Source organism: Dermacentor albipictus, chromosome 3 (assembly GCF_038994185.2).
Source record: "Dermacentor albipictus isolate Rhodes 1998 colony chromosome 3, USDA_Dalb.pri_finalv2, whole genome shotgun sequence".
NCBI classification, from domain to species: domain Eukaryota; kingdom Metazoa; phylum Arthropoda; class Arachnida; order Ixodida; family Ixodidae; genus Dermacentor; species Dermacentor albipictus.
Window position 1 is genome coordinate 163606290 of NC_091823.1, and position 24212 is coordinate 163630501.

The 24212-nt window shown below is 44.9% G+C and overlaps 1 protein-coding gene across 2 annotated transcripts in view; it reads left to right on the forward strand.

The window, feature by feature from the left end:
• Nucleotides 1–24212, forward strand: part of LOC135905166 (uncharacterized) — a 96969-nt gene that overhangs the window by 11057 nt on the left and 61700 nt on the right. For both annotated transcript variants that reach the window (XM_065436179.2, XM_065436180.2), the window contains exons 2-3: nt 12435–12538; nt 13259–13461. In XM_065436179.2, the coding sequence (XP_065292251.1) occupies nt 12435–12538; nt 13259–13461 (307 nt within the window). The remainder of the gene's footprint in view (nt 1–12434; nt 12539–13258; nt 13462–24212) is intronic.

Genomic DNA, 24212 nt, shown 5'->3' on the forward strand with positions numbered 1-24212 from the left:
GTAATTGCGCAACTGTCCTACTCAGTTTAGCGGCCACAGCGCAAAAGCTGTTTTCACATTTAGAAGACAAGCATATGGACGGATGATGCACTCGCAACTAATTGATTGTAAGAAAGCACGATTGATGTAATACCTGCGGCGCACATGCGTGCACAGGCGAGAAAAAAAAAACAAGACGCAGAGGGATGTTTCTCAAGCAATACTAGATCAGTCCCACAACGTAAACCATCTTATTATGCGGCACAAAAAATTGTGGGGTATACAACTCGCCTCAAAGCTCCTGCTTCATGAGTATGCCTCATTCATACGGCATTCATACGGAACGTCCGAGTGAGTAGGCGTCTGGTGTGTTGCAAGACCACAGACCCCTGACCCAAGCACATGAGGGTTGAACCATCCCACGTGTAGCTACGCGCGACCCGCCGTGGTTGCTCAGTGGCTATGGTGTTAGCCTGCTGACAACAAGGTCGCGGAATCGAATCCCGGCCACGGCGGCCGCATGTCGATGGGGGCGAAATGCGAAAACACCCGTGTACTTAACTTTAGGTGCACGTTAAAGAACCCCGGTTGTCCAAATTTCCGGAGCCCTCCACTACGGCATGCCTCATAATCAGAAAGTGGTTTTGGCACGTAAAACCCCATAATTTAATTTTTTTTTGCCACGCGCGGTTGAGCCGTGCCCGGGAAAAAGCGGATCCTGTGGGTTTGGCCCAAGCCGGAGGTGTGGACCTTTAGTGGCCCCTAGGCAGAGGCAGCGCACACTTTTGGTTTAATGTATACGGGACTTGCTGACCGACCCACCCGGGGGAAATCGGTAGTTTCTTTTTCCTGCACTTCCATCCTATCTTCATATTACTCACTCGATTTCTATCTTTCCTGTCCTCTTATTTCTTTGTACTACAGAATTTACGGGCAGCAACGGTTAACCTTGTGCGACATAACCGCCCTTCGGTATTAATATTTGGTTATAGCAGCGGCGTGCAGCTAGCATATGCAGGACCTGTCCTATCCAGGTTTAGCAGCATCCCTCATTGGGCTCCATAGTGGGCACTGGGTGGTCGGCCACGCTCGAACGCAGCATTGCAGTTGCGTTCGAGCATGACCGCAATCAGATGGATCGCGTTTGTGGTTTTCCTTTTTAAACCTTATGTTCGTGTTTTTAATGTGTCGTGAGGGGACGAAATTCAGAGGTCACATTGCGAAGAAATGGGGTTCATGTACAGGAATGGTCCGGACGAGGTACATGAATAAGTGAACTGTATAACCTAATTAGGCGTTTAATTAAAATAGGTAAACCGTCGTTCTCTGCTTTTCTCGAGGCGATATTTTGAAGGCCAACAAAAGTTTCCCCGATGCCTTAGTAACGGTAGCAATTTGACATTTATGGAGAAGGTGGGCCACGTTATTCGTTGCGTGCAGTACATTGTTTTGTAGGTTGATTGTGTGTTTTGAAAAGATTTACGGAATAGCAGTTTTTTTCCATATTTTTATGCGTCACACGGCTGAGACGTAGTTGGTTTTCCAGGTCCGCTGAGGAGCAAAGCAAAACACATTGTTTATATTTGCTTGAATTAGGAAGCATACTATCGGCTGCCTAGGTCTTCAAGCTCGCGCAGGTTTCCATTGTCACATGCCTCCAATGTCAATGACAGTTCAACCGAGAGCGGGTCTGTTCTCCTTGTTGACCGGCCTTCATAAGTTGCATGTGAGGCCATTCTCCTTTGCATGGGCTGGTCTTAGAGATACTCCGGAAGATACGGCAAGATTGTGAGTACCGCATCAGACCGAAGCGCCGGATTTGCACGCTGTGTAGATACTTCCTGACCTTCAAGTATATGCTACCTATATCCAAGTTATATGCTATAGTAGCCTAAAAGTCCGAAGTTTTATGACTGCCTAGTTGATAATTTTCTAAGAGAAAAAAGGGAAAAATCAGCGAGAATCATGTCACCTTTAATGGTCGCAAAATCAGTGACGAAAGCTTTTAGCCCATTTTATAGAGTCATGTTAAAAGTTTCCAATTTGGCCAACGGTGATCTGTTCTGGAACTCCGTGATAGAAAGCAGAGTGAAAAGCTACCCAATGTTGGGTCCTTCGGATACGTTCCAGTGAGTGTCACCCCGCACCGTACTACGAACACCATTCGGGCCGGGTGTCATTTCCGATGATGATCTGGTGGAGCTAACCGATACAACTTTTCCTGGGATGGAGTGGCCAGGATTTGATCAATGTTAAAAGAATTAAGATGAGGAGTGATGGAAAAGAGAGTAAAGCTAAGCATCTAATTCTAGTGTTTGGCTTAAATGTGCCTACCAGAGATTATCGAGACAAGTCACATTGGGATCCGGGGAGGCCTTATATCACCAATCCCCTTCAATGGTTCAAATGCCAAAAGTTTGACCACAGTTATCAGAACTGCCAAGGCCGACTAAACTGTGCCAAATGTGCCCATGAACATACGTTTGAATTCTGCGAGAACGGTCCACACTGTGTGAATTGTGATCGTGAGCAAGCCGCGTACTCACCGTCCTGTACGTCAGGAAAGAAAGAGGAAAAAATTGTAACAATTATAGTTATGGAGAACATATTCAAGGAGGCACTAAGGCGGGCGTCCTACCTGCTGAACAATAATAGCTTTGCCTAAGTGGCGCGTCAGGAGGAAGCGTCACAACGTCCCCGGCGGCTGTCCGGCCCAGTGTGCCGACGGTAACGCCATGCGCGCCTCCTCGGTGTCTGCGGCTAGCGTTGCTTCGCCTTCAGGGAGAAGGGTTCATCGACCTCAGGGCTGGTGGCCTCAAGAGTTTCGACACATGAGACCAGGCCCTCTCGTCAAACACACCGGTTGCAAAAGCGCCTGTCCTGTGTCTAGGAAAAGATGCTGGACAAAACACCCATTCAGATGGCGCTCTTAGCGCCAAATGAGCCGCGCCTATCTCTCGAACACTCCAAAAGAGAGAGACCTCGGATTACGGCACCCGGAAAGGGGTCTGTTAGCTTAGTCGTGTCTGTTAAACACACAGCAGAAAATCCATTTTCATCGGGCATACACATATTACAGTCGAACATCAGAGGACTCCTCCACAACCTCGATATTGTTAACGAAATCCTACGTATGTTTAATGCAAAGGTGCTGTGGGTTCAAGAAACACGCCGTATATCTACACAAAAGAACTTAATACAATACGCCATTGTTCGGAAAAATCGAGGTCACGCTGTCGCGTTGTCTAGTGGTGTAGCAATAGTTGCAGACAAGTATGTCGCTTGTCAACAGATTGCGCAACGATGTGGCGCTTCATATGACCCTTGAGGCAGTGTCAGTTCAGCCAATACTTTTCAATTGGTTGCTGTATGTTTTATATACATGCCACCAAACTATCATCTCGGAAAAACTAATTTTTATATGGTTGATGAGCTTCCAGAACCCTACATACTTGGGTATGATATTACCACTCACAACACGTTGTTGTGAGACCCGCAATGTGACCCGAGAGGTCAACTTATAAATAACTTTCTTCAGAACTCTGAGACGTGCCTGGTGCCTGTCCAATAAGAAGGAACCAACATATTACAATGTTTGTCACAATTCATGTTTATTAGTAGAGCTGCCCATTGGCGCTCCTCTCCATTCCCTGATTTAGAATGGCATGCAATCAATATTTCATTTGTAAGTGACCCCTTCTCGGTAACTATAGGCCTAGTAACACATCATGCCCCTCTCTTGAAACTAGCCTCAGCCGATTGCAGGTGTTTTAAGGTATCCACCTACTTATCACGAGATTTTGTAAGTAATCTCAGTATAGATCATGCCGTATCATCCCTTACCACTTTTAGTATTGACACAGTGGACAATTTCATCCGTTATAGAAAAGGTCGTTCCAGTGGAAGACGAGTGCCGTGATGGAACGATGACTGCAGACAAGCTCTAAAGAAGCAAAAAAAAAGCATGGGGCATTCTGCGCCGACAACCAACTGCAGAATACATTACTGAATACAAATATTACAAATCACAGGGAAGCACACGCTTTCTCCCCTAAGCTGGGAGAACAAGTGGTTTATAGGATTCGGAAATCGAATCCCATAACCAATAAACAAAATCGTGGGATTCGCTCAGAAGGCTAAAGGGGCAGCAGCTGCGTCCGCTGCCCTTCGGTGATAACCAAAGAAACAGGCCGGAAAACCACGCAGACGCTCTCGGTGAACGCTCTGAGTATGTATCTAGCTTCGCGCACTTTTCACAGCCATTGCTTAAAGACGAAGAAGTAGAACACGACACTTGACCGTAGATGCAGAGGAAAGGATCTATTTAGCCGTCCATTCACCGTCACCGAGCTTAGGGCAGTATTGAACTCCTGCAAAGTCTCCGCGCCAGAGTCAGGAAGATGGCATGTTGAAGCACATCCACGCCGACACAAAAATTACATTTCTCGCAACTTTCGACAACACTTAGGCAGCTGGACACCCGCCAGTTACGTGGAAAGAATCAATCGTTGTCCGAGTTTTGAAATAGGGTAAAGACCCACCCGTGGTAAGAAGCTACCGTCCTATAGCGCTTACAAGCTGGATGTGTAAGTTTTTGGAAAAATGACCAATTGACTTCTTTTGCATTTCCTAGAATCAAACAACCCGTTTGATTGCTACCAATGCGGTTTTCGAGAAGGCCAGTCAATAGCCGACCATCTTGCTTGCATTGAGGTAAATATCTGCGATGTGTTTGCCCATAATAAGTACTTTTTATGGGCAAATAAGTGTCATACGTGACTTCACATATGATACCTAGATATATGTCTTACATTCATTCCACATATAAAGTTTCTGAACGCCGAATGTCTGCAAACAATGAACATTCTTAAAATTCTGGTCCCACATGACATGGAGCAGTGACAGGGGTTGCCCAACTATCCTGTATAGGAGCATCATGCGGCCACGTCTGCATTATGGTTCCGTGGTGCATCACTCTGCCTTCCCAAGTGCATTTACACTTTTCGATCCCGTTCACCATTTCTGTATTCGCCTGGCCACAGGCACCTTCAGGAAAAGTCCTATAGTGTTTATATGTAGAATCAAATGAATGGTCACTCCAACTGCAAAGAAAATATATAAGCTTCAGATATTTTCCGAATCTGCGATCTAGTCCTGAGCACACGTGTTATGAAACCGTTCCCTATTTGACGTCTGCCACACTATTTCAATGCGGAATTTCAAGGAGAAAGCCGTCCTGATACACTTGAGGAAGCTGAGGAAATGAATGTTCGACTACATGTACATCCACTGAGGGCCCCAGAAAGGCTGTTGCCACTGTGGAATTTTTTTTTAAAGTTAGTTTTACGTGCCAGAACCACTTTTTGAGTACGAGGGACGCCCTAGTAGGACAGCGGAAATTTCGACCACCTGGGGTTCTTTAACCTAGACCTATATCTACGTACACGGGTACTTTCGCACTTCGCTCCCATCGAAATGCAGCCGCATGGCCGGGATTTGATCGTGCGAGCTCGTGCTCAGCAGCCTAACACTATAGCCACTGAGCAACCATGGCGGGTGCCACTGTTGCTGTGACAATTGATAGAATGCGACATGGCATTTGTCGAAGTTCCAAAACATGCTGCAGAGGTGCACATTTTTTTTATTCAGATACCCTAAAGACCCTTATGGGCATTACATAGGGGAAGGGGGGTTAACAAGACATGTCAAACACAATTAGGGGGGGGGGAGGCAATATAGAACAACGTGTTAAACATCAGCGAATACAACAAGAAAATATAAAAAGAAAAAAAGGATAGAATTGCATACATGATGAAAAAAAAACACAACAACAACACTCCGTACTTACACGGGTAGTTTGGTATGTATCGTATCCGTATATCCGTATGTATCGTATTCATATCCGTATGAACTTCCTGGAACTGCAGTTGATGTGCTCTTGTCCAGAGTTTTATACCAACGCATCAGTCAACTAATGGAATATTCTACGCGGCGGCAGTGGGACCATCCTTCTGGGAACCAAATGCTCTGCACGCAGATACGAGCATCTTCAAGGTAGAGGCTCACGCATTACTCGCGGCTTGAAAACGCATACGTGCACTAAAATTGCAAACAAACTGTTGTATTTATGGACTCTCTTAACCTAGTAAGAGCTTTAGTCTTTCCACTTAAACGTACGAATGAAGTAGTTAGTCACATCTACTCATCTCTGCGTGCGATGTATGCATCTATCCAACAGTGCAACACAAGACACAGACAAAAGGAAGGTTAAAACAACCTTACCTTCCTTTGGTCCGTGTCTTGTGTTGCGCTGTTACGAACCTTACAACGAATCCTAACCAACTGGCCAAAGTTGCCATTTTGATCTAACCAACATAACGTCATATGTTGGGTACCAAGGCACAGAGGAACAGTGGGTAACATGCTTGCAGGCAAACTTGCTACATTCATAACCACGAGAGCCTGTAACTCTACCATAGCTATGCCTACCACAGAGTTGAAGCCTTTCTGGCGCCTTCGGTAACAAAAGCGCGAGAAACTGATGTAATGCTCTGTCGAAAGAGAATAGAAGCAGCATACGGTACTCATTCTTACCTGCTCACTACTGGTGATCCTACTCTCTGTGGTAGGTGGCGAGAAGCTGATGGTCCTGCACGTCTTGATGGAGTGTCGGGAAGTAGGGTGTGTACAGGAAGAACACTTTCCCCTAGCACATCGATCCCACATTCCCCTTCATCCGGTACCTTTTCTTCAAGCAGAACCAATTCTTGGTCATAAATCTGTTACAAAATGTAGATTTATTAATTGCTTTCAAGCCCACGAGGTTCGTAGAACATCCTCTCACCAGAGGCTGATGCTGCGAGAGTAGCGACATGTATGGCACATGCCCCAAGCGCTTGTGCTTGAGGGTTCGGGTGAGGGAGTAGTGCTACTTATAGCGACCTATTTTAGTATGTGACTTCTTCGTAGTTCTTTGTTTCTTCATAGCACATGTAATGTAGCATTGTCTAGTTTTATTTTGAGTATACTTACGCACGTTTCAACGAATGTGTTTGCACGTCTATGTTTAATGCACGTTTCAATAGTTATTATCCATTTGCCAGTGACAGCCTGTTATCATAGGCCTGGCACTCTTTGGCCAAATCTGACCCTTGTGCCAAGAAACTTCAATACACATCATAAAATAAAGCATGGGGAAAGTTTCGTCTGTGCCCAAATGCAGAAAATTTAGTCGAACTCGAAAGCATCAAGTAGAAGGGAATGCGGACGCGGAGGCAGGCTAGGAGACGAAGCTGGTGGAAGTTTCTTTCACACATAAATTCTTACAAGGAGGAGGCGAAAATTTTCCCAGGAGCTTAATATGCTCCCAGAAGGCTAAAGCTCTACAAAATGCGCCTGTTGCTTTTAGGTTATTACCAAGGGAACCTAATCTTGGAAGACAACACCCGTGCCTTTGGCGTACACTTCGAACGTGTACCAGCCTCAAGACACTAATCACAACCATTTCGTGAATGCGAGCAAGTAGAAGAACTTAATTCACTGGATCGTAAATGCAGACCGAATGAACCACACAACCACCCGTTTAGTATTGCCGAGCTTAAATTTGCCTTGAGCGTATGTAGGAGCTCTGTACCGGGACCTCACAGAATCATCTATGAAATGGCCAAAAACCTACAAAACCGACACACACATGACACTTGTGGCACTTTTAAACTCTACTTGGGCTGCCGCATATCTTCCATCCACACGGAAAGAAGCTAGGTAACGATCCTTGACACAAGATAAAGAACCATCTGACGTATGAAGTTACCGCTGAACAGCACTCACAAGGTGCTTATACAAACCTTCCGAAAAAGTGATAAATTGTCATTTTTACAACTTCTTGACTTGAACGAAATGTTTGACCCTTAAAAGTGCAGTTTCAGAGAGGGTCAGAGTACTGTCTACCATCTCGTGCGCATTCAGGCACACATTCCCTACGCTTTTATCCATGAGAAATTATTTTTCTTTCTTTCTTTCCCTGTTATTAGATATGGAAAAAGCGCACGGCACAGCTTGCCAATATGGGATTTTACGACATCTCTAAGAAATGGGACTCGAGGCAGTGTAGTGGTTGTAACTGAAGGGTACTTATCACACCACACATTTTGTGATAGGGTTGACAATAATGTTCTCTCTAAGCAATTTATACAAGAAACTGTGGTACCGCGAGGTGGGGTGCTCAGCTGTATCTTTTTTATCGAGAAAGTGACTTCCAGGGCGCCTCAATACCACAGAGTATGTTTTACTCGGTATACAAAGATGACGCGCAGTTAGAATTCAAGTCATGTAACCTAGCAATCTGTGAGCAATATGTCCAGCTTCGCTTGAAAAAAGCCTGTAATTGGGCAGAAAAAATATGCCTTTAAGCTAAGTGCTCCTAAAAGATACTGTGTCATTTTTACGTAAAAGAGAGACTCATACTTTCAAAGCCCAATCTAGAACTACACAGACAGCACATACAAGTTGCCACAGAACACACATTTTTAGCCATCATACTAGGCTGAAAGCTAACTTTCCTCACACACATAAAGTATCTTAACAAATGCCTAAAAGCAATGAACATTCTTAAAATATTGTGGCAATTTACGTGGGATACTGATAGAAAATGTTATGAACCTATACAAGAGTCTCGTACGTCGCCATAGTCTGCTACACCAAGCGCTCTAAAGATGCTGCATCTCGTCCACCCTCTAGTCATCTCCTTTGCCACCGGTGCCTTTAGGAGAAGACCTGTGTGAAGCCTACGCGGACGCTGATGAGTGGTCACTGTGCCTGCAACAGTCATGCTCCAGCTTCGTGCACTTTTTGAAAGTAAATGCAAATTTTAAGAGTCCCTTTTATACAACCGTAAACAATATGACTGGTGCCAGACGCTTTCATAATTGACCTGCAGTGAGATAGCCTTTCTCCTTGCGTGTGAGGAGCCTCAGCGAAGGTGCTAAGTCCTTGAGCATAGTCTCATTGCTCCAGCGCAACCGTAGCCGTTGTAGCACTGGCAGGTCATATAATGTGACACATCGCTCGTAGAGGTTGCAAAACAAGCTCCAGAGGAACATATTTGACAGCATTTCCTCTAACTTCAGTCAAAATATTCATTCCAAGCATTTTACACTGACGTATCTAAGTCTTATGCAGCACTTGATTAATACTTCTTTGAATCAGATGTTCTGCAACCGGGAATGAATATCTTCGCGGCTGAGGCGTATACGTTATTGGTGGTTGTCAAACACATCCAGAAACCAAAGATACAAAGAGCTATTTGAATTACTATAAGGTTAAGTGCCGTCAAATCCGAAATGTCGTTCACGAAATATAAGAATCGTGCACCTAATGTTTTTTTATTCAAATTCGTGTATATTGTATATTTCTAACCAGCATGTCTGGGCATAGAGGTATTGAGGGTAATACCCTTGCAGACGAAACTGCCATATTAATAGCTACGAAAGCCACCATTTCTCTGTACACCCGTGAGCAAAAGTACACGGACCAGAGGGTTGCCGAAAAGCTATTTCTTCGTAATTAACGCGCATAAGCGGGAAATGACGAGTGCACTAGAAAATTTGTAATGCCAAATTTAGACTGCAGCCTTTAATTTCTAGTTTCATTCAGAGATATTGTAGAAAAATGAGTTTTATCGCGCTGTCCCTGGTCCATATACTTTAGCTCACGGGTGCACCTGTCCCTGCTGCAGACTTGAAACCAATATTATGGAAAAAGCTTAAGTGCTATCGGCAATGCTTATGTGACACTGAAACATCTAATAAGATGCATTTCATGAAATCACAGTAAGGGAATTGGCCACCCCTATCAAAAATATCTCGAAGCACGGTCAATCATAGGTCGACATAGAATGGACCACACATATGACCCACACTCGTGCTCGCTGACTGGTGATAAGCCCGGCTATCGGGGGTAAATTTGGCGAGGCACTGACTGTCCTCAACGTGTTGTGCATTAGAGGCTCAGTGAAAAAAAAAAAAACTTTCGTTTACCCCACAGCCAACAAAAGCCGCTATGTCGAGTAACGTTAAAAGGCAATGACCTGCTTTTCGACAGTAGCCTTATCTTTTTTTTTTTTTCAGCAGTGTCGGTGTAATACGTGTGTTACACCCAAGTGATCTTTAGTGGAGCCTCATATGAGAGTATCTCTATCAAAGCGATATTACCATTTGAACAACATGCTTCCCGCACCTTGCGCTCGGGGGCCAGGTGAGGCATAAGTGCAACTTGCATATACATAGAATTTTATGATCACTTCCCCACAAACATGTAATGTACGTAGTACACTCTATTTTTATTGCCATATCTTCAGTACATATATATATTACGCTCTTAGGCACCGACTGATCGTAAGCTATATTGCATTCATGTTACAACCATCTGATCATGTACCCCTGTCAGCTCATTCCACCGTCTGTTTCCCGCTTTTAGGCCAGAACTCGCGCTTGCGCCATCAAAATTCATTATTATTCAATCATTGTTTAATGAGTTTGAAGAACTCATAAACAAAGCCTAGCCCAAACAGGCCCTTGGTGAAATAGTTTTTGTAATTGCCTAACATCAAATGAAATTTGGTTTTCTTGCTGGCACGATGGTAGCTGAAAGCGCCAGTGATCATCAAGACAATTATTTCAGGGCGAATGCTATTGATTTTTTATTGTTGACGAAGTGCTTATGTTAAAACGAAGTGTCTATTTCAGAAGGAATTTTTCTGTTATTGGCAATCTAATAAAAGTCTTTACTGAGATCTTTCTGTCTTTACCTAAACAGTGGCGTGTATACAAATTGTGGTCCGCAGAATAACACATTTTTGAGCTGCTATCACTTGGAATGCGAGCAATTTCACGCTTTCTTTTTTTCTGATTAGTTATGAATAGTTACCTTTTTCTTAAAGCTATGAAAACTGCGTAAATTCTCCTTAGATATGTTTTACATAGCACACTTTAACAAAACGGTCGACAAAATATGGCTTTATATTTAGTGTGTAGCGCGTATGCGCGTTATTTTCCTATTACAGCGAAAGCTGTATATTGCTAGCCGATTCGTCCGTCCATCCTTCTGTCGCAAACGCTACATGGGCCAGAGGCGCTCTTTCCCTCCGATGGAAAGTTTACAAATCCTGCGACTTGGGCTAGTTGCATGGTTGTACATTCTTTCTTTTCTATGTTTTAGGCTTTTGCTTTTGACAAGCGAAGGTGAATATTTGAGCCAACCATTCACGGATCTAACCCTGGGTGTTATTCAAACAATGCATTCTGGCGAGAAAAAAAGCAAAGGCGAGGCGAATGCTTGATGTCTTGGGGTGCAGGTTGATCCGTCATCAACCCACTCATGTAAATGTACTGCTAAAGTGTGCGAAATAAAACAGTTGTTAGTTTGCGCTCCTGTCTGTGTCATGTTCTGTGTTCAGTGTTTCTAAACAGCACGGCAAGAAAACTAACCATGAAAAGGTTTTACCCGAACGTTGGACATATTCAGTGCTTGATACTTTCTCTGTGACATAATGTAATAGGAGAGGTTCATGCCTTTAGGTTGCACGGGTGATCCTCGGCAATCGAGAAAAAAAAAATATCACCGCAAGATCTCAAGAAAAAGCAAGTTAGCATTGACACAAAGTTATGTGCACGAGTCCAGGAAGGTACAGAAGATAAACAAGTGTATCCTGAAGTTCTATATATATATAAACATAAGTACTTCGAATTGTGTCTATACATATACAGAATTTCACAATTTTACAGACGAATGCACAGACCGCGCCTAAAACAATACACACCATATTATATAAATCTTTGACAACAAAGCAAGCTTAGATTTACAAGACACATATCTTTCATAGGACACTGAAATTTGCTATACTCCTAAGATACTGGTGTTTTGTATAAGACCCTTTAAAGTGACAAGCTTTTTGCCTGAAGCCCCGCTGTTTGTCATTGGGGAAATATTATTTTAATCAAAGGTAGGCACTGGCTCGCTAAATTGTGGGCGGCTGGCCTCCCTAGTCACCGGCCCTTTTCATGCACTGAGAGAGAAAGTGTTCATGTAAATAATTTTGAACTTGATTTCTCACTTCGATTTTTACTTTGCATGAGTGATGATCACTGGCGCTCGATGATCACCGGTTTTCCGCGTAAACAGCCATTGAAGTACAGCACTACTTTTCTTGTTTCGCTCCCATCAGTGTGTCGCTCTGACTCCTGAAGGTTTGACTGTATCACAGAAACAGCAAGAACCTCTATTGTTTTATTTTGCAGCGCCATCAGAATGCAGCCGCCGCACCCAGCATATCTACCCGCATCATAGACATTGCCAAAAGATTGCAATAGCCAATGAACAAATACGTCAGGTTCCTTGTAAATGCAACCTTGTTGGAACGAACGACTGAGTGCGTGGTTGCTGGCACATTGCCTTTGCAGGAGAAATCCGCTACCATGCAGAAGACGGTGACTGCACGCATATCATCACTGACGAGCAGTATGCCGTGAAGGTCAAGGCAGCAGTCGCAAGACTGAATATGAAGGTAAGAGGTCACGTGTTTACGAACTGCCTCGCATGCTTACTTACGGAACACCTGCGTAAATTTTCCTGTATTCCGAAGGGAAATCTGACCACCAAGTAATTGGCGTAACTTGTACTGTAAGCTCTGGAGAGAAATTTACCAGTTTCAAATTCCGCGCACAATAAAAAAAAATTGTTACGGCTAATCCATTTACGCCCCAAACAATGTAACCATTGAAGCTGCGGCCAATGAGTGTCAAAGCAACAGTGAACGTAGTCACAAATAAGTTTTTGAACACATTACATTGAAATGTGTGTTACCTATGCAAGATAAAAGCTTTCCGGCAACCCTCGACAAGAGATGCGTGGCGCATTTTGGGGAAAAATCTGCCCCCCAGATGTCAGCCAAGATGTCAGCTTTATGAGACACAGCACGTGTGTCTCATAAAGCTAGGTTTTCCGGCTCACTTTAATTGGAGCACCAGTTGAAATAATCCTAGCGCCAAAGAAATATTCTCCCCCCAGAATATTTATACCTAGCATTTTATCCCGCGTACCAATCCTAGTTTATTATGCTCGCAGGGGACAATACGACGTTGCCTAAATTCGTCTATAATAGATATGTGCCAGACCGCGACTAGCCGCGTACGTGTGTCTGGTGGTGTCTTCGGCTGTAAGTGTAATTCATTTTCAGTGCCTTATATATGCAAAACGTTCGCACTCGAATGTGCACCTCTCGCAGGCTTTTTTTTGCATGGGTCGTGCCACGGGCTTTGTGTCTGCTTCCGACTTTTTGAAGCTGGACGAGCAAGAATTCCACGAGTGTGCCATTGCCGACCCTCGTAGCACCGTTCTAGCTGTGTGCTACACGTCGGGAACCACGGGGATGCCGAAGGGCGCTGAGATTACGCACTACAATCTCGTTGCATGCTACTACATGATGAGGTAAGAGACGCAGCTGTACATTAGTGTAAGACATATCAAAATCAGCAACCGGCCTATTTGTGTACATGCCAGTAGGAAAATGGCAACGAGCCTTATTTTTAAGGACTGTACAACCTTATGCACTTCGTATGCTCCGTTCCACACGGTGGGAAGCATCGGCAAGAGTTGCGTCGCTACTTTGTCGATGGCCTAAAGAGAACAAGAAATAATGAAAAATGCAGGAAATGTTTACAAATACGGACTAACATTTTAATATAGAAGGTGTGTTCAGCTGCTCGCAATTTATTATAGTGGTTTTTGTAATGGTAATTAGAGAGGGGGCGTTACACCGACATTTAGAAAATAAAATTACAGAACTCATCTTAGGATGACTGTCGATGGTAGTGTGATTGGAAACCAGGCGATGCAGCGACGCACTGTATTGCTGATGTCAGGTTTGTTTAAAAGTTGTAGTGTTCATATTTCGGCTGCGACTGTGAGACATGCATTGCCTCTGTTGTCTGTCCGCTTTGGCAAGGTTTGACGCACTCGCTTGGCAAGGTTGCCCATGCACATGACGCCATAACGAAGACTGCGACGAAGTCGCAGTGAAGGCGATGTGATGGCAAATGAATGACATGCATGGAAGCATAGAGGCGGTATGACGACGACTGCATGGTTTAATCAGATGACAATCCTGAAATAATGACAATGGTATGACGACGACAGCACGACGGCTTCGGCATGAGGGCCATGGGATCGCGACGACTGCATGGCGATGATTGTTGGACGAAGACGCTACAATATGAAAACCAATGCATTGTGCCTTTATGACGACTATGCAATGACGACAACCGCATGGCCACGATGTGAGGACCTGGCTGGCGACGAATGTATTATCACGAAATGACACTTCAAGATGTGCACAGTGTCAGCAAGACAGATAGCTGGACGAGATGTCGTCGATACTCCAAAGCCTGCGTCCTCAGTCTCCGCTTCATCTTCTTTAGCACCCGCATCTTGCACAGCGTACGTCCCAGTCGTAACTTCTATCATGGCGCTGGCTCGCGACACCTAGTGTCATTTTTCCCCCGCCAAAAGAAGCGCTTTGACATGATGTCTACTAAACTAGAAAGCACAGAACAACAGAGTTGTGCGCGCATAGGAAGCGTCGGACAACATTTGGCGTTCTGCAAAGTAAAAGTGTAGGAGGCGGCAGTGGTCAGGAATGTACCACTTTAACGCACGAACTACGATTTGAGGCGAACAACGTGGATTGGCATTGTATGGTGCTTTCGACACCGAGGCGACGCACCACACGCAGACTTGGTGACCTGGCTCGTATTCGGCTTGCCGATGCCGAAGGTCGTAGCGCCGTGTGCCTGCATGCTACTGCACTGTGATGTGTGCGCGTGAGTCGACGAGCTTTGTCTGCGTGTTGAGTAAGCAGCTCAGCGTCGGAAGTATGTGAGGATCGATGTCATGCGGAAACATTGCGTCTATCATCGCGTCTATCAACGCCTCGATCTTACGCCTGCAGACGAAACGGAATGGCGCGAATCGTGTGGTTTATTGAATAGCTGTGTCATACGTGAATGTAACGTATGGCAGGACGTGGTCCGATGTTTTATGCTGGACGTGTACATATAAAGACAGCATGACCTTTCTGTTGTCTGTCGGTGGGCTTTGTTGGTGTCTGTTGGTGTGTGGTCTGTTGTGGTGTGGTGTGTGTGGTCTGTTGGTGTGTGGATGAGAGCTATTCGCCTTGCGAAGCTGCGTGCAGCTCAGCTTGAAGATATCCTCTATGAATTAGGCTGTAAAGGCTGTTCCTCTGCAGGTGATCACGTATGATGGGGCACCATGTCTGAGCACTGTGCGATCTCTAATAAACTTGGCAACTTCGTAGGCCGGGGCGTATATTGTAGAGCTTTCTTCCGGGCGTAGCGTGTTAGGTCGTCTTTGGCGACTATAATGTACTTCTTTACGCTGGCTGATAAGGGAAAGGGCCCCGGCAGATCAAGGCCAAATTGATCAAATGGCGCGCTAGGTTGTCCGATGGATTGCAGTAACCCCGTTGGCCGTAATTATTGATGGCTATTTGCTGCGTGCACATTCGCGGCAGCTTTGCCCGCAACGCTTGACCATGCTAGAAAGTCTTGGCCAGTAGTACATCTGTGCCTACTCTAACAAGAGTACGTAAAAATCTCACGTACCCAGATGTGGGCTCATCATGATAGGCAAGGAGAACGTCATCACGGAGGTCGGCTGGTGCAACCAGCAGAAGCTCTTTGTCCCTGGCACTCGAGTTTTGCTTGTACAACGTACCCTTTTGAAGGCAGAAGGTCGGGTGGGTTCTATGTAATCGATGAGAAGGCGCATTTCAGTGTCCTTGCGCTGCCGCAAGATCAGACAAAATGTAATGACAGCCCCGAAGAATCCGCTTTCTTGGTCCATGTCATTATTGCAAGGCTCTACGGGAGCATATGAAAACGTGCCCGCATCTTCCTGTTTGCGGCCCGATTTGCAGACGATGGTAGCATCAAACTCCTGCAGAGTGAGACTCCTCCGTGACAGTCACCCGTGCGGGTCTTGTAAATTGGCAACCCACACAAGGAACGGTGGCCTGTTACCGCAGTGGAAGGGTGAGCGTATAGATCATCATCATCATCATCATCATCATCATCATCATCATCATCATCATCAGCCTGGTTACGCCCACTGCAGGGCAAAGGCCTCTCCCATATTTCTCCAACAACCCCGGTCATGTACAAAATGTGGCCATGCCGTCTCTCAAAACTTCCAGATCTAATCTGCCCACCTAACTTTCTGCCGTCCCCTGCTACGCTTCCCTTCCCTCGGAATCTAGTCCGTAACCCTTAATGACCATCGGCTATCTTCCCTCCTCATTACATGTCCTGCCCATGCCCATTTCTTTTTCTTGATTTCTACTAAGATGCAATTGACTCGCGTTTGTTGTCTCCCCCAATCTGCTCTTTTCTTATCCGTTAACGTTACGCCCATCATTCTTCTTTCCATAGCTCGTTGCGTCATCCTCAATTTGAGTAGAACCCTTTTAGTAAGCCTCCAGGTTTCTGCCGCGTAGGTGAGTGCTGGTAAGACACAGCTATTATACACTTTTCTCTTGAGGGATAATGGCAACCTGCTGTTCATGATCTGAGAATGCCTGCCAAACGCACCCCAGCCCACTCTTATTCTTCTGATTATTTGCGTCTCATGATTCTGATCCGCCGTCACTACCTATCCTAAGTAGATGTATTCCCTTACCACTTCCACTGCCTCGCTACCTATTGTAAATTGCGGTTCTCTTGCGAGACTTTTAAACATTACTTTAGTTTTCTGCAGATTACTTTTTAGACCCACTCTTCTGGTTTGCCTGTCCAGGTCAGTGAGCATGCATTACAATTGGTCCCATGAGTTACTAAGCAAGGCAATGTCATCAGCGAATCGCAAGTTACTAAGGTATTCTCCATTAACTTTTATCCCCAATTCTTCCCAATCGAGATCTCTGAATACCTCCTGTGAACACGCTGTGCGTAGCATTGAAGAGATCGTATCTCCCTGCCTGACGCCTTTCTTTATTGAGATTTTGTTGCTTTCTTTATGGAGGACTACGGTGGCTATGGAGCCACTATAGATGTCTTTCAGTATTTTTACCTACGGCTCGTCTACACCCTGATTCCGCAATGCGTCTATGACTGCTGAGATTTCGACAGAATCAAACGCTTTCTCGTAATCAATGAAAGCCATATATAAGGGTTGGTTATATTGCGCACATTTCTCTATCCCCTGATTGATAGTGTGAATATGGTCTATCGTTGAGTAGCCTTTACGGAACCCTGCCTGGTCCTTTGCTTGACAGAAGTCTGAGGTGTTCCTGATTCTATTTGCGATTACCTTAGTAAATAGTTTGCAGACAACTGACAGTAAGCTGATTGGTGTGTAACTTTTCAAGTCTTTGGCGTCCCTTTCCTTGTGCATTAGGAATATGTTAGCGTTCTTGCAAGATTTCAGTACGTTCGAGGTCATGATGCATTGCGTATACAGGGCGGCCAGTTTCTCTAGAACAATCTGTCCACAATCCTTCAACAAATCTGCTGTTACCTAATCCGCCCCAGCTGCCTTCCCCCTTTGCATATCTCCAAAGGCTTTCTTTACTTCTTCCGGCGTCACCTGTGGGATTTCGAATTCCTTTAGACTATTTTCCCTTCCATTATTGTCGTGGATGCCACTGGTACTGTATAAATCTCTACAGAACTCCTCAGCCACTTGAACTATCTCATCCATATTAGTAATGATATTGCCGGCTTTGTCTCTTAACGCATACAATTCCTAGTTTCTTCTTCACTGCTTTTAGGCTTCCTCCGTTCCTGTGAGCATGTTCCATTCTATCCATATTATACTTCCTTAATGTCAGCTGTCTTGCGCCTTTTGATTAACTTCGAAAGTTCTGCCAGTTCTATTCTAGCTGTAGGGTTAGAGGCTTTCATACATTGGCGTTTCTTCATCAGATCTTTCGTCTAATGCGATAGCTTACAGGTATCCTGTCTAACGGAGTTACCACCGACTTGTATTGCACACTCCTTAATGATGCCCACAAGATTGTCGTTCATTGCTTCAACACTAAGGTCCTCTTCCTGAGTTATAGCCGAATACCTGTTCTGTAGCTTAATCTGAAATTCCTCTATTTTCCCTCTTACCCCTAACTCATTGATCAGCTTCTTATGTACCAGTTTCTTCCGTTCCCTCCTCAGGTCTAGGCTAATTCGATTTCTTACCATCCTTTGGTCACTGCAGCGCACCTTGCTGAGCACGTCCACATCTTGTATGATGCCATGGTTAGTGCAGAGTACAAAGTCTATTTCATTTCTAGTCTCGCCATTCGGGCTCCTCCACGTGCGCTTTCGGTTATCCCGCTTGCGGAAGAAGGTATTCATTATCCGCATATTATTCTGTTCCTCAAACTCTAGTAATAACTCTCTCCTGCTATTCCTAGTGCCTATGCCATATTCCTCCACTGCCTTGTCTCCAGCCTGCTTCTTGCCTACTTTGGCATTAAAGTCGCCCATTAGTATAGTGTATTTTGTTTTCACTCTACCCATCGCCGATTCCACGTCTTCATAGAAGCTTTCAACTTCCTGGTCATCATGACTGGATGTAGGAGCGTAGACCTGCACAATCTTCATTTTGTACCTCTTATTAGGTTCACAACGAGACCTGCCACACTCTCGTTAATGCTATAGAATTCATGTATGTTACCCGCTATGTTCTTATTAATCAGGAATCCGACTCCTAGTTCTCGCCTCTCCGCTAAGTCCCGGTAGCGTATTTGGAAAATCCAGAAGGGACAACGCATGGCAACCGCAGCGCCACGCTATTGGCTGCCGCCTGCGGGGACGCGCCGTGGCGTCATGCCTAACAACGTACTCTCATCACCAGCGGTTTCGCGTAGCTTGTTGCGTGTCGTGGCCAACGCCGTGGCCAACGTTTTGTCGTGGCTGGCACGCAGACGCGGCTACGTGAAACTGGCGTAACTGTGTGCTGGCGCGGTCGCGAGCCGAGGGTGACGCGACTTTCCGTCCCATCCATCGAAGCGCCGTCTCCGCCCTGCCGATTGATAGGAATCGCGATCTACGCTGGTGCGACAATTTACGCTGCGAGGATCGCTGGGCGAAACCCATGCCGACAACCGATTGATAGGAATCGGGATCTACGCCGGTGCGACAGTTTACGCTGCGAGGATCGCTGGGCGAAAACCATGCTGACAAGATCGGAACCTGTGAGATGGAGTCGTATTCCACCACTACTACTAATGATACGCAGCGCGATGCCCTCAAGAGGAAACAAAACGCCCTTGCGATTACTGTGCTGCTCACGTCCTGTTAATGCAATTCGGCATACATCGACACGGCGTGCAAGCACTGAATAGTGTTTTAACGTATGTGCGCTGGCACAAAACGTTATAAACAGTCCCGAAAGAGCCTATATTGCATTGGATGTTAAAGTTCACCCTAGATATCAATAAATGTTGCAGGTATGTGCCAATTTCTTCACCTAATTGCAGAGAACTCTCTCGGGCCGTTATTGCATTTTTATGGCTTCCTCCATGTCCCAATATGCTGAATTTCAAGTACATTGAAGTTGTTGCAGATGCGAAATGCCACTTTTATGATGTATTTGGTTCGCCTGTTAAATATAGTTTAAAAAGTTCTGTTCAAAAAGAAATTCCCATCTTTTTACAACTGGGATAAACAATGTTAGAGGTGGAAAGCTGTATAAGTGAAAACTAATACTTTAATTTACTAGCACTGCTTTAAGTGAATTTCTAAAGCACAGCAATTTTGCTTGCCTTTTTCTGTTTTATAAATTAAAATGTACATCTTTGAAAGGCAGCCTGACCCTCTTTAAATTCGAAATATTGGGCACAGACTGGGAACACTGCTTTCCAATACACGTGCTGAAACTGCCTTATCAGAACACCCTAGTACACAATGCAGATCCATTAAGAAGTGACAAGACAGTTTGACAATTTTAATCATTGAAAGACTTAGCGAAACCTTTTTTGGGTTGTTTTTCCTTGCTTTCAGACACTGCACATTGCCCTTTAAGGCATGTTTTCAGTGTTTCTTTTTTTATGGGGAAGGCGTGTTAACATCTTTTACACCATGTCAATTATGTTGTGCCGTAATGTGTTCTTGGATGGAGTCTTGCCCTTTCATTCAGTACAATATAATGTAGTTTATTGTGTCAGGCCATTATACATTTGAGTATGAGTGTAGCATTTTGCTAAGTTTTGCCTCTGTCACCCAAGCTTGCAAGTTTGCTACCCACTGCTGGTGACGTGTGACACGTGACTTTTGTTCAATAAAAGGAAGTCTATCACTTATCCTGTGCACGGGTTGTCTTCTTGAATTGCAATTTGTTGTCTATATTAGTTCTTTTGTTGCATCTCGGATTAGGAATGGCTATCATAGTTGACATCATTTAACCATATTGCACAAATGTAGATATGTACTTGCAATATGTGGCCACCATAAGTATAAATAGAAGTTAATAATTCAAGAATAGTGCCTTTGAATGGCGGGACAGCCATGAAATGTAGCTACAAGGTACCGGCGCTGTAAGTAGCACTGTTTGTGCAGAATATAGTTGAACTCAACTACTTTCAAACATCACTGTTTTTGTCTGCATTTGTATAGCTCCAATTCCTGTGAACAACACAAATCTGGTGGAAGAGTGGCTTGCACCTGCAGTTGGACCCAATGAATAGCCAAATCTCTGCACGTTTTCATGTTATTAGCATATTATTAGAGGCGGTCATTCTTGTAGTAGCCTGTTTGCCCAGTGTAGAAGCCACTACGGGTGTCAGGATGTTGTACACATCTTCGGCTTTGCAGGGGACACAGCATCTGGCACATAGTTTGTCACAGGCCATGTCTTTGGGGCAAGTTGGGTTTACTCACTTGCAAAGGGAGAACCAAGCTTGTTGGATAAGAATTAAATCGCCTGTACACTCAGTGACCTTCATTTTGTGTGACATATATGGTTATTGCTACCCTTGCTTTATGCACTTCTTGTCCGACAGCAGTCTTGCTTTTGAAACACTCGGGACAGCTTTCAGCAAGCTGGACAGGAATAGCACTGAAAAACCAGCAGATGTTAATTGTCGCACTTGTCATGTGAAACTTCATACAGTATGATGAGGGCGGAAATTAATGAGGGTGTTCCACAAGGCCTTGTAGCGCATGTCATGAGTTTGGAGCAACGTGATGTATAGCACTTTTCTGATCGCATACTATAGGTTCAGCAGGTGTGGCCATGGTTTAAGTGCAGTGCAAGGTCAAGAAAACAGATATCTATGAGCAGCACCCTGGTAAAGGAGACGCTGAGAAAACTAATGGGAAGCCTGTTGTACATCTAATTGACCAAGTTGCTGAATTATGGGGTTTTACGTGCCAAAACCACTTTCTGATTATGAGGCACGCCGTAGTGGAGGACTCCGGAAATTTCCACCACCTGGGGTTCTTTAACGTGCACCTAAATCTAAGTACACGGGTGTTTTCGCATTTCGCCTCCATCGAAATGCGGCCACCGTGGCTGGGATTCGATCCCGTGACCTCGTGCTCAGCAGCCCAACACCATGCCACTGAGCAACCACGGCGGGTGACCAAGTTGCTGGCTTCATCAGGCAAAGGGTGATAAAGAGAAGGAAGTCATCAACACATCAGAATGTTTTTGCATATAGACACTGCTAAGGTTCTCAGGCACGCCAACAAGTCTTAGTGCGTAGGCTATGCATGACCAACTACATATGCCTTCTGTTTGGACAAAGAACTGCTCATTGTAACTGGATGAAGATGGAGTGGACAGAAATAAATGGCAGCTCCATTAATCTGGTTTCACTGGCATCAACACTGATTTGTAAGTGCGCATCGCCATACTCCACAATGCCTTCTTGGGTGACATCAACAAGGACCAGCTTGAGGCAAAGGGTAATAGACATCTTTACAAGCTAAAAATGCATGCATGCATGGAGAGCACTTTGTGTACAAAAAGTAGGCACTTCCACAGGAACTGGAAAAGGAACATATTATTGACAGTGGGCAAAGACAAGCTTCTCTGCTACTATACACCCAGCATTGTTGCCATGTAACGACATCTGAAACAATCCCTCTCAAAGAGGAAATCATCTTTGTGTATCCATAAAGAGGGTAGCAGGCAAAGCCCCTTCAACAATGATGCCAGCTTCAAAAGGCCCACTTGCACATCCTGAATGCTTCCTTCTTAGACTTTGCTGGGTGCAAGCACTCTACTGTCCAAATGTTGTCATTGAGAGCACTGTTCGTTTGGTTGCAATACAGTTCTGAAGTGATTGCAACAAATTTCCCTTCCTAGTTGGTCTGGAGGCCTACGGTGCTCATGAAGCAACACCATGAGATAAGCAAGGTGACAGGATGCCTCCAAGCCCTTGTTTGTTTATCACACTGTTTTGTTAGTAACAACCATGAGATCTGAGACCAACAAGCTCACGTTCGGCACTCTAATGGTTATTGTGGAGGATCCATAATAAAAAGCACAAAACAGAAAACTCAACAGAAAGGATAAGGCAACATTTAACACTTAGTATTGCTGCAGCCCACCCCCTTTTAGTCTGGTCATGCTACATTTTTTTCTATAGATAGGCATGAACTTATCCTGTGCGCAGCTTACTGCAGAGAGCATAGGTGATGTTCCCAATCGGTGTCCGATGTTTATATAGACTATGTGCTGGCTCAAAGAGGATCGAAACACTGCAATGGAAGCTTCTAGTAGAAAAGGTACCTCGAAGAAAAAAAAAACTGTGCTACAACCATCTTGGCAACATCTTGTCTTCTTAATAAAGATTGTGCTTCCGTATCAACTTCAGCCCTCCAGTTTAGAGTAAGTACCAGTGCACTTATGAACAACGAATCAGTTCTCAAAGAGCACGTGCAGTCCAGCCAGAAGCATAGGCATGAATCCGCATTGTGCTCCTGCATTGAAGGTGAATAATGCATTACAATATGGCGAATGTGCCTTAGTAAGCTTCCTGGCAATATGAATTTGTAATGTACAAAGAATTGTCAATAAAGCTTACCAAGAGCACAGATGCACTTGCAAATTATATCACAATTGAAAATAATGAGTAAACCTATGTGCCCTTTCCACTCTTATTATGCTTTACTGCACGATGCTACACCCCTGTATTGCGGTGTAGCAAGCTACGAAAGAAACGTTGCATAATTGAGCTTTTTAAGATTACCTTTTTCGCAATACTCCTATGTACTGCGGTGAAGCATACTAAAGGGGAAAGGGGCCACTGTCACTGGACATAAAAAGAGTTCTTTAATTATACACTCGCGCAACCGCCGCCTCTCAGGTCACCTGAGTGGACATACTATGCTGGGTGATAGCGGTCCCCTCCCACTTTTAGTATCCTTCAGCGCGCAACTAAAATGTACTGCGGCGAAGAAGCAGTACATTTGTACTCCATGGGTGAATAAACAAATGGTTTTTACAACAGTACAGAAATAAACGCGCACCATGCATCAGTCTACCACATGGAAGAGGGTCGCAACAAAAGGTAGCTGATTCACACAGGCTGTGTAGCCCGCTTATCAGTCGTAAAGGCTATTATGGGAAATTCAAAATTTCAGACACACAGAAATATGTTTATATGTTTACGTTTATGTTTAAGACTGCCAGAACTTCCACAATAGGAAGTAATTTACAACACACAAATGCAAACAACACAGACATATGCCTTGTTTTCAACTCGGTCATCATGCAAATGACACATAGCACGGAAAAACGCGAACATGCTGTGTGTTAGCATCGTAAACTTCATACTAGGCAAGGAGCACACCACAATCGCGCGACAGCCGCTAATGAGACCAAAACGGGAGCACATATCTGTGAACGTGCAAATGGAGACCCCTAAGCCACTCTGCTCCTCCACCACCCCCCGCTGCACGGCTGCACCACTCGTTTCAAGCACAGCACACTTAATTGTGTACACAATCAGCGCTGAACAGTGCATGGGCGATCGACGCAGTCGCATTTACATGACTTGTAGCGAGCAGCACAACCCTCAATGTCCGTTAAGCAAAGTCGGACACGGCGACGCCACATCGCGGTTCGCAGAACTTCGCTGCCGAGGCGCTAGAAGCACGGGTCACAAGGCAGATTCTGTACTGCCAGAGCTCACCGAGGCGAAAGTCGCACTGCCGCACCAC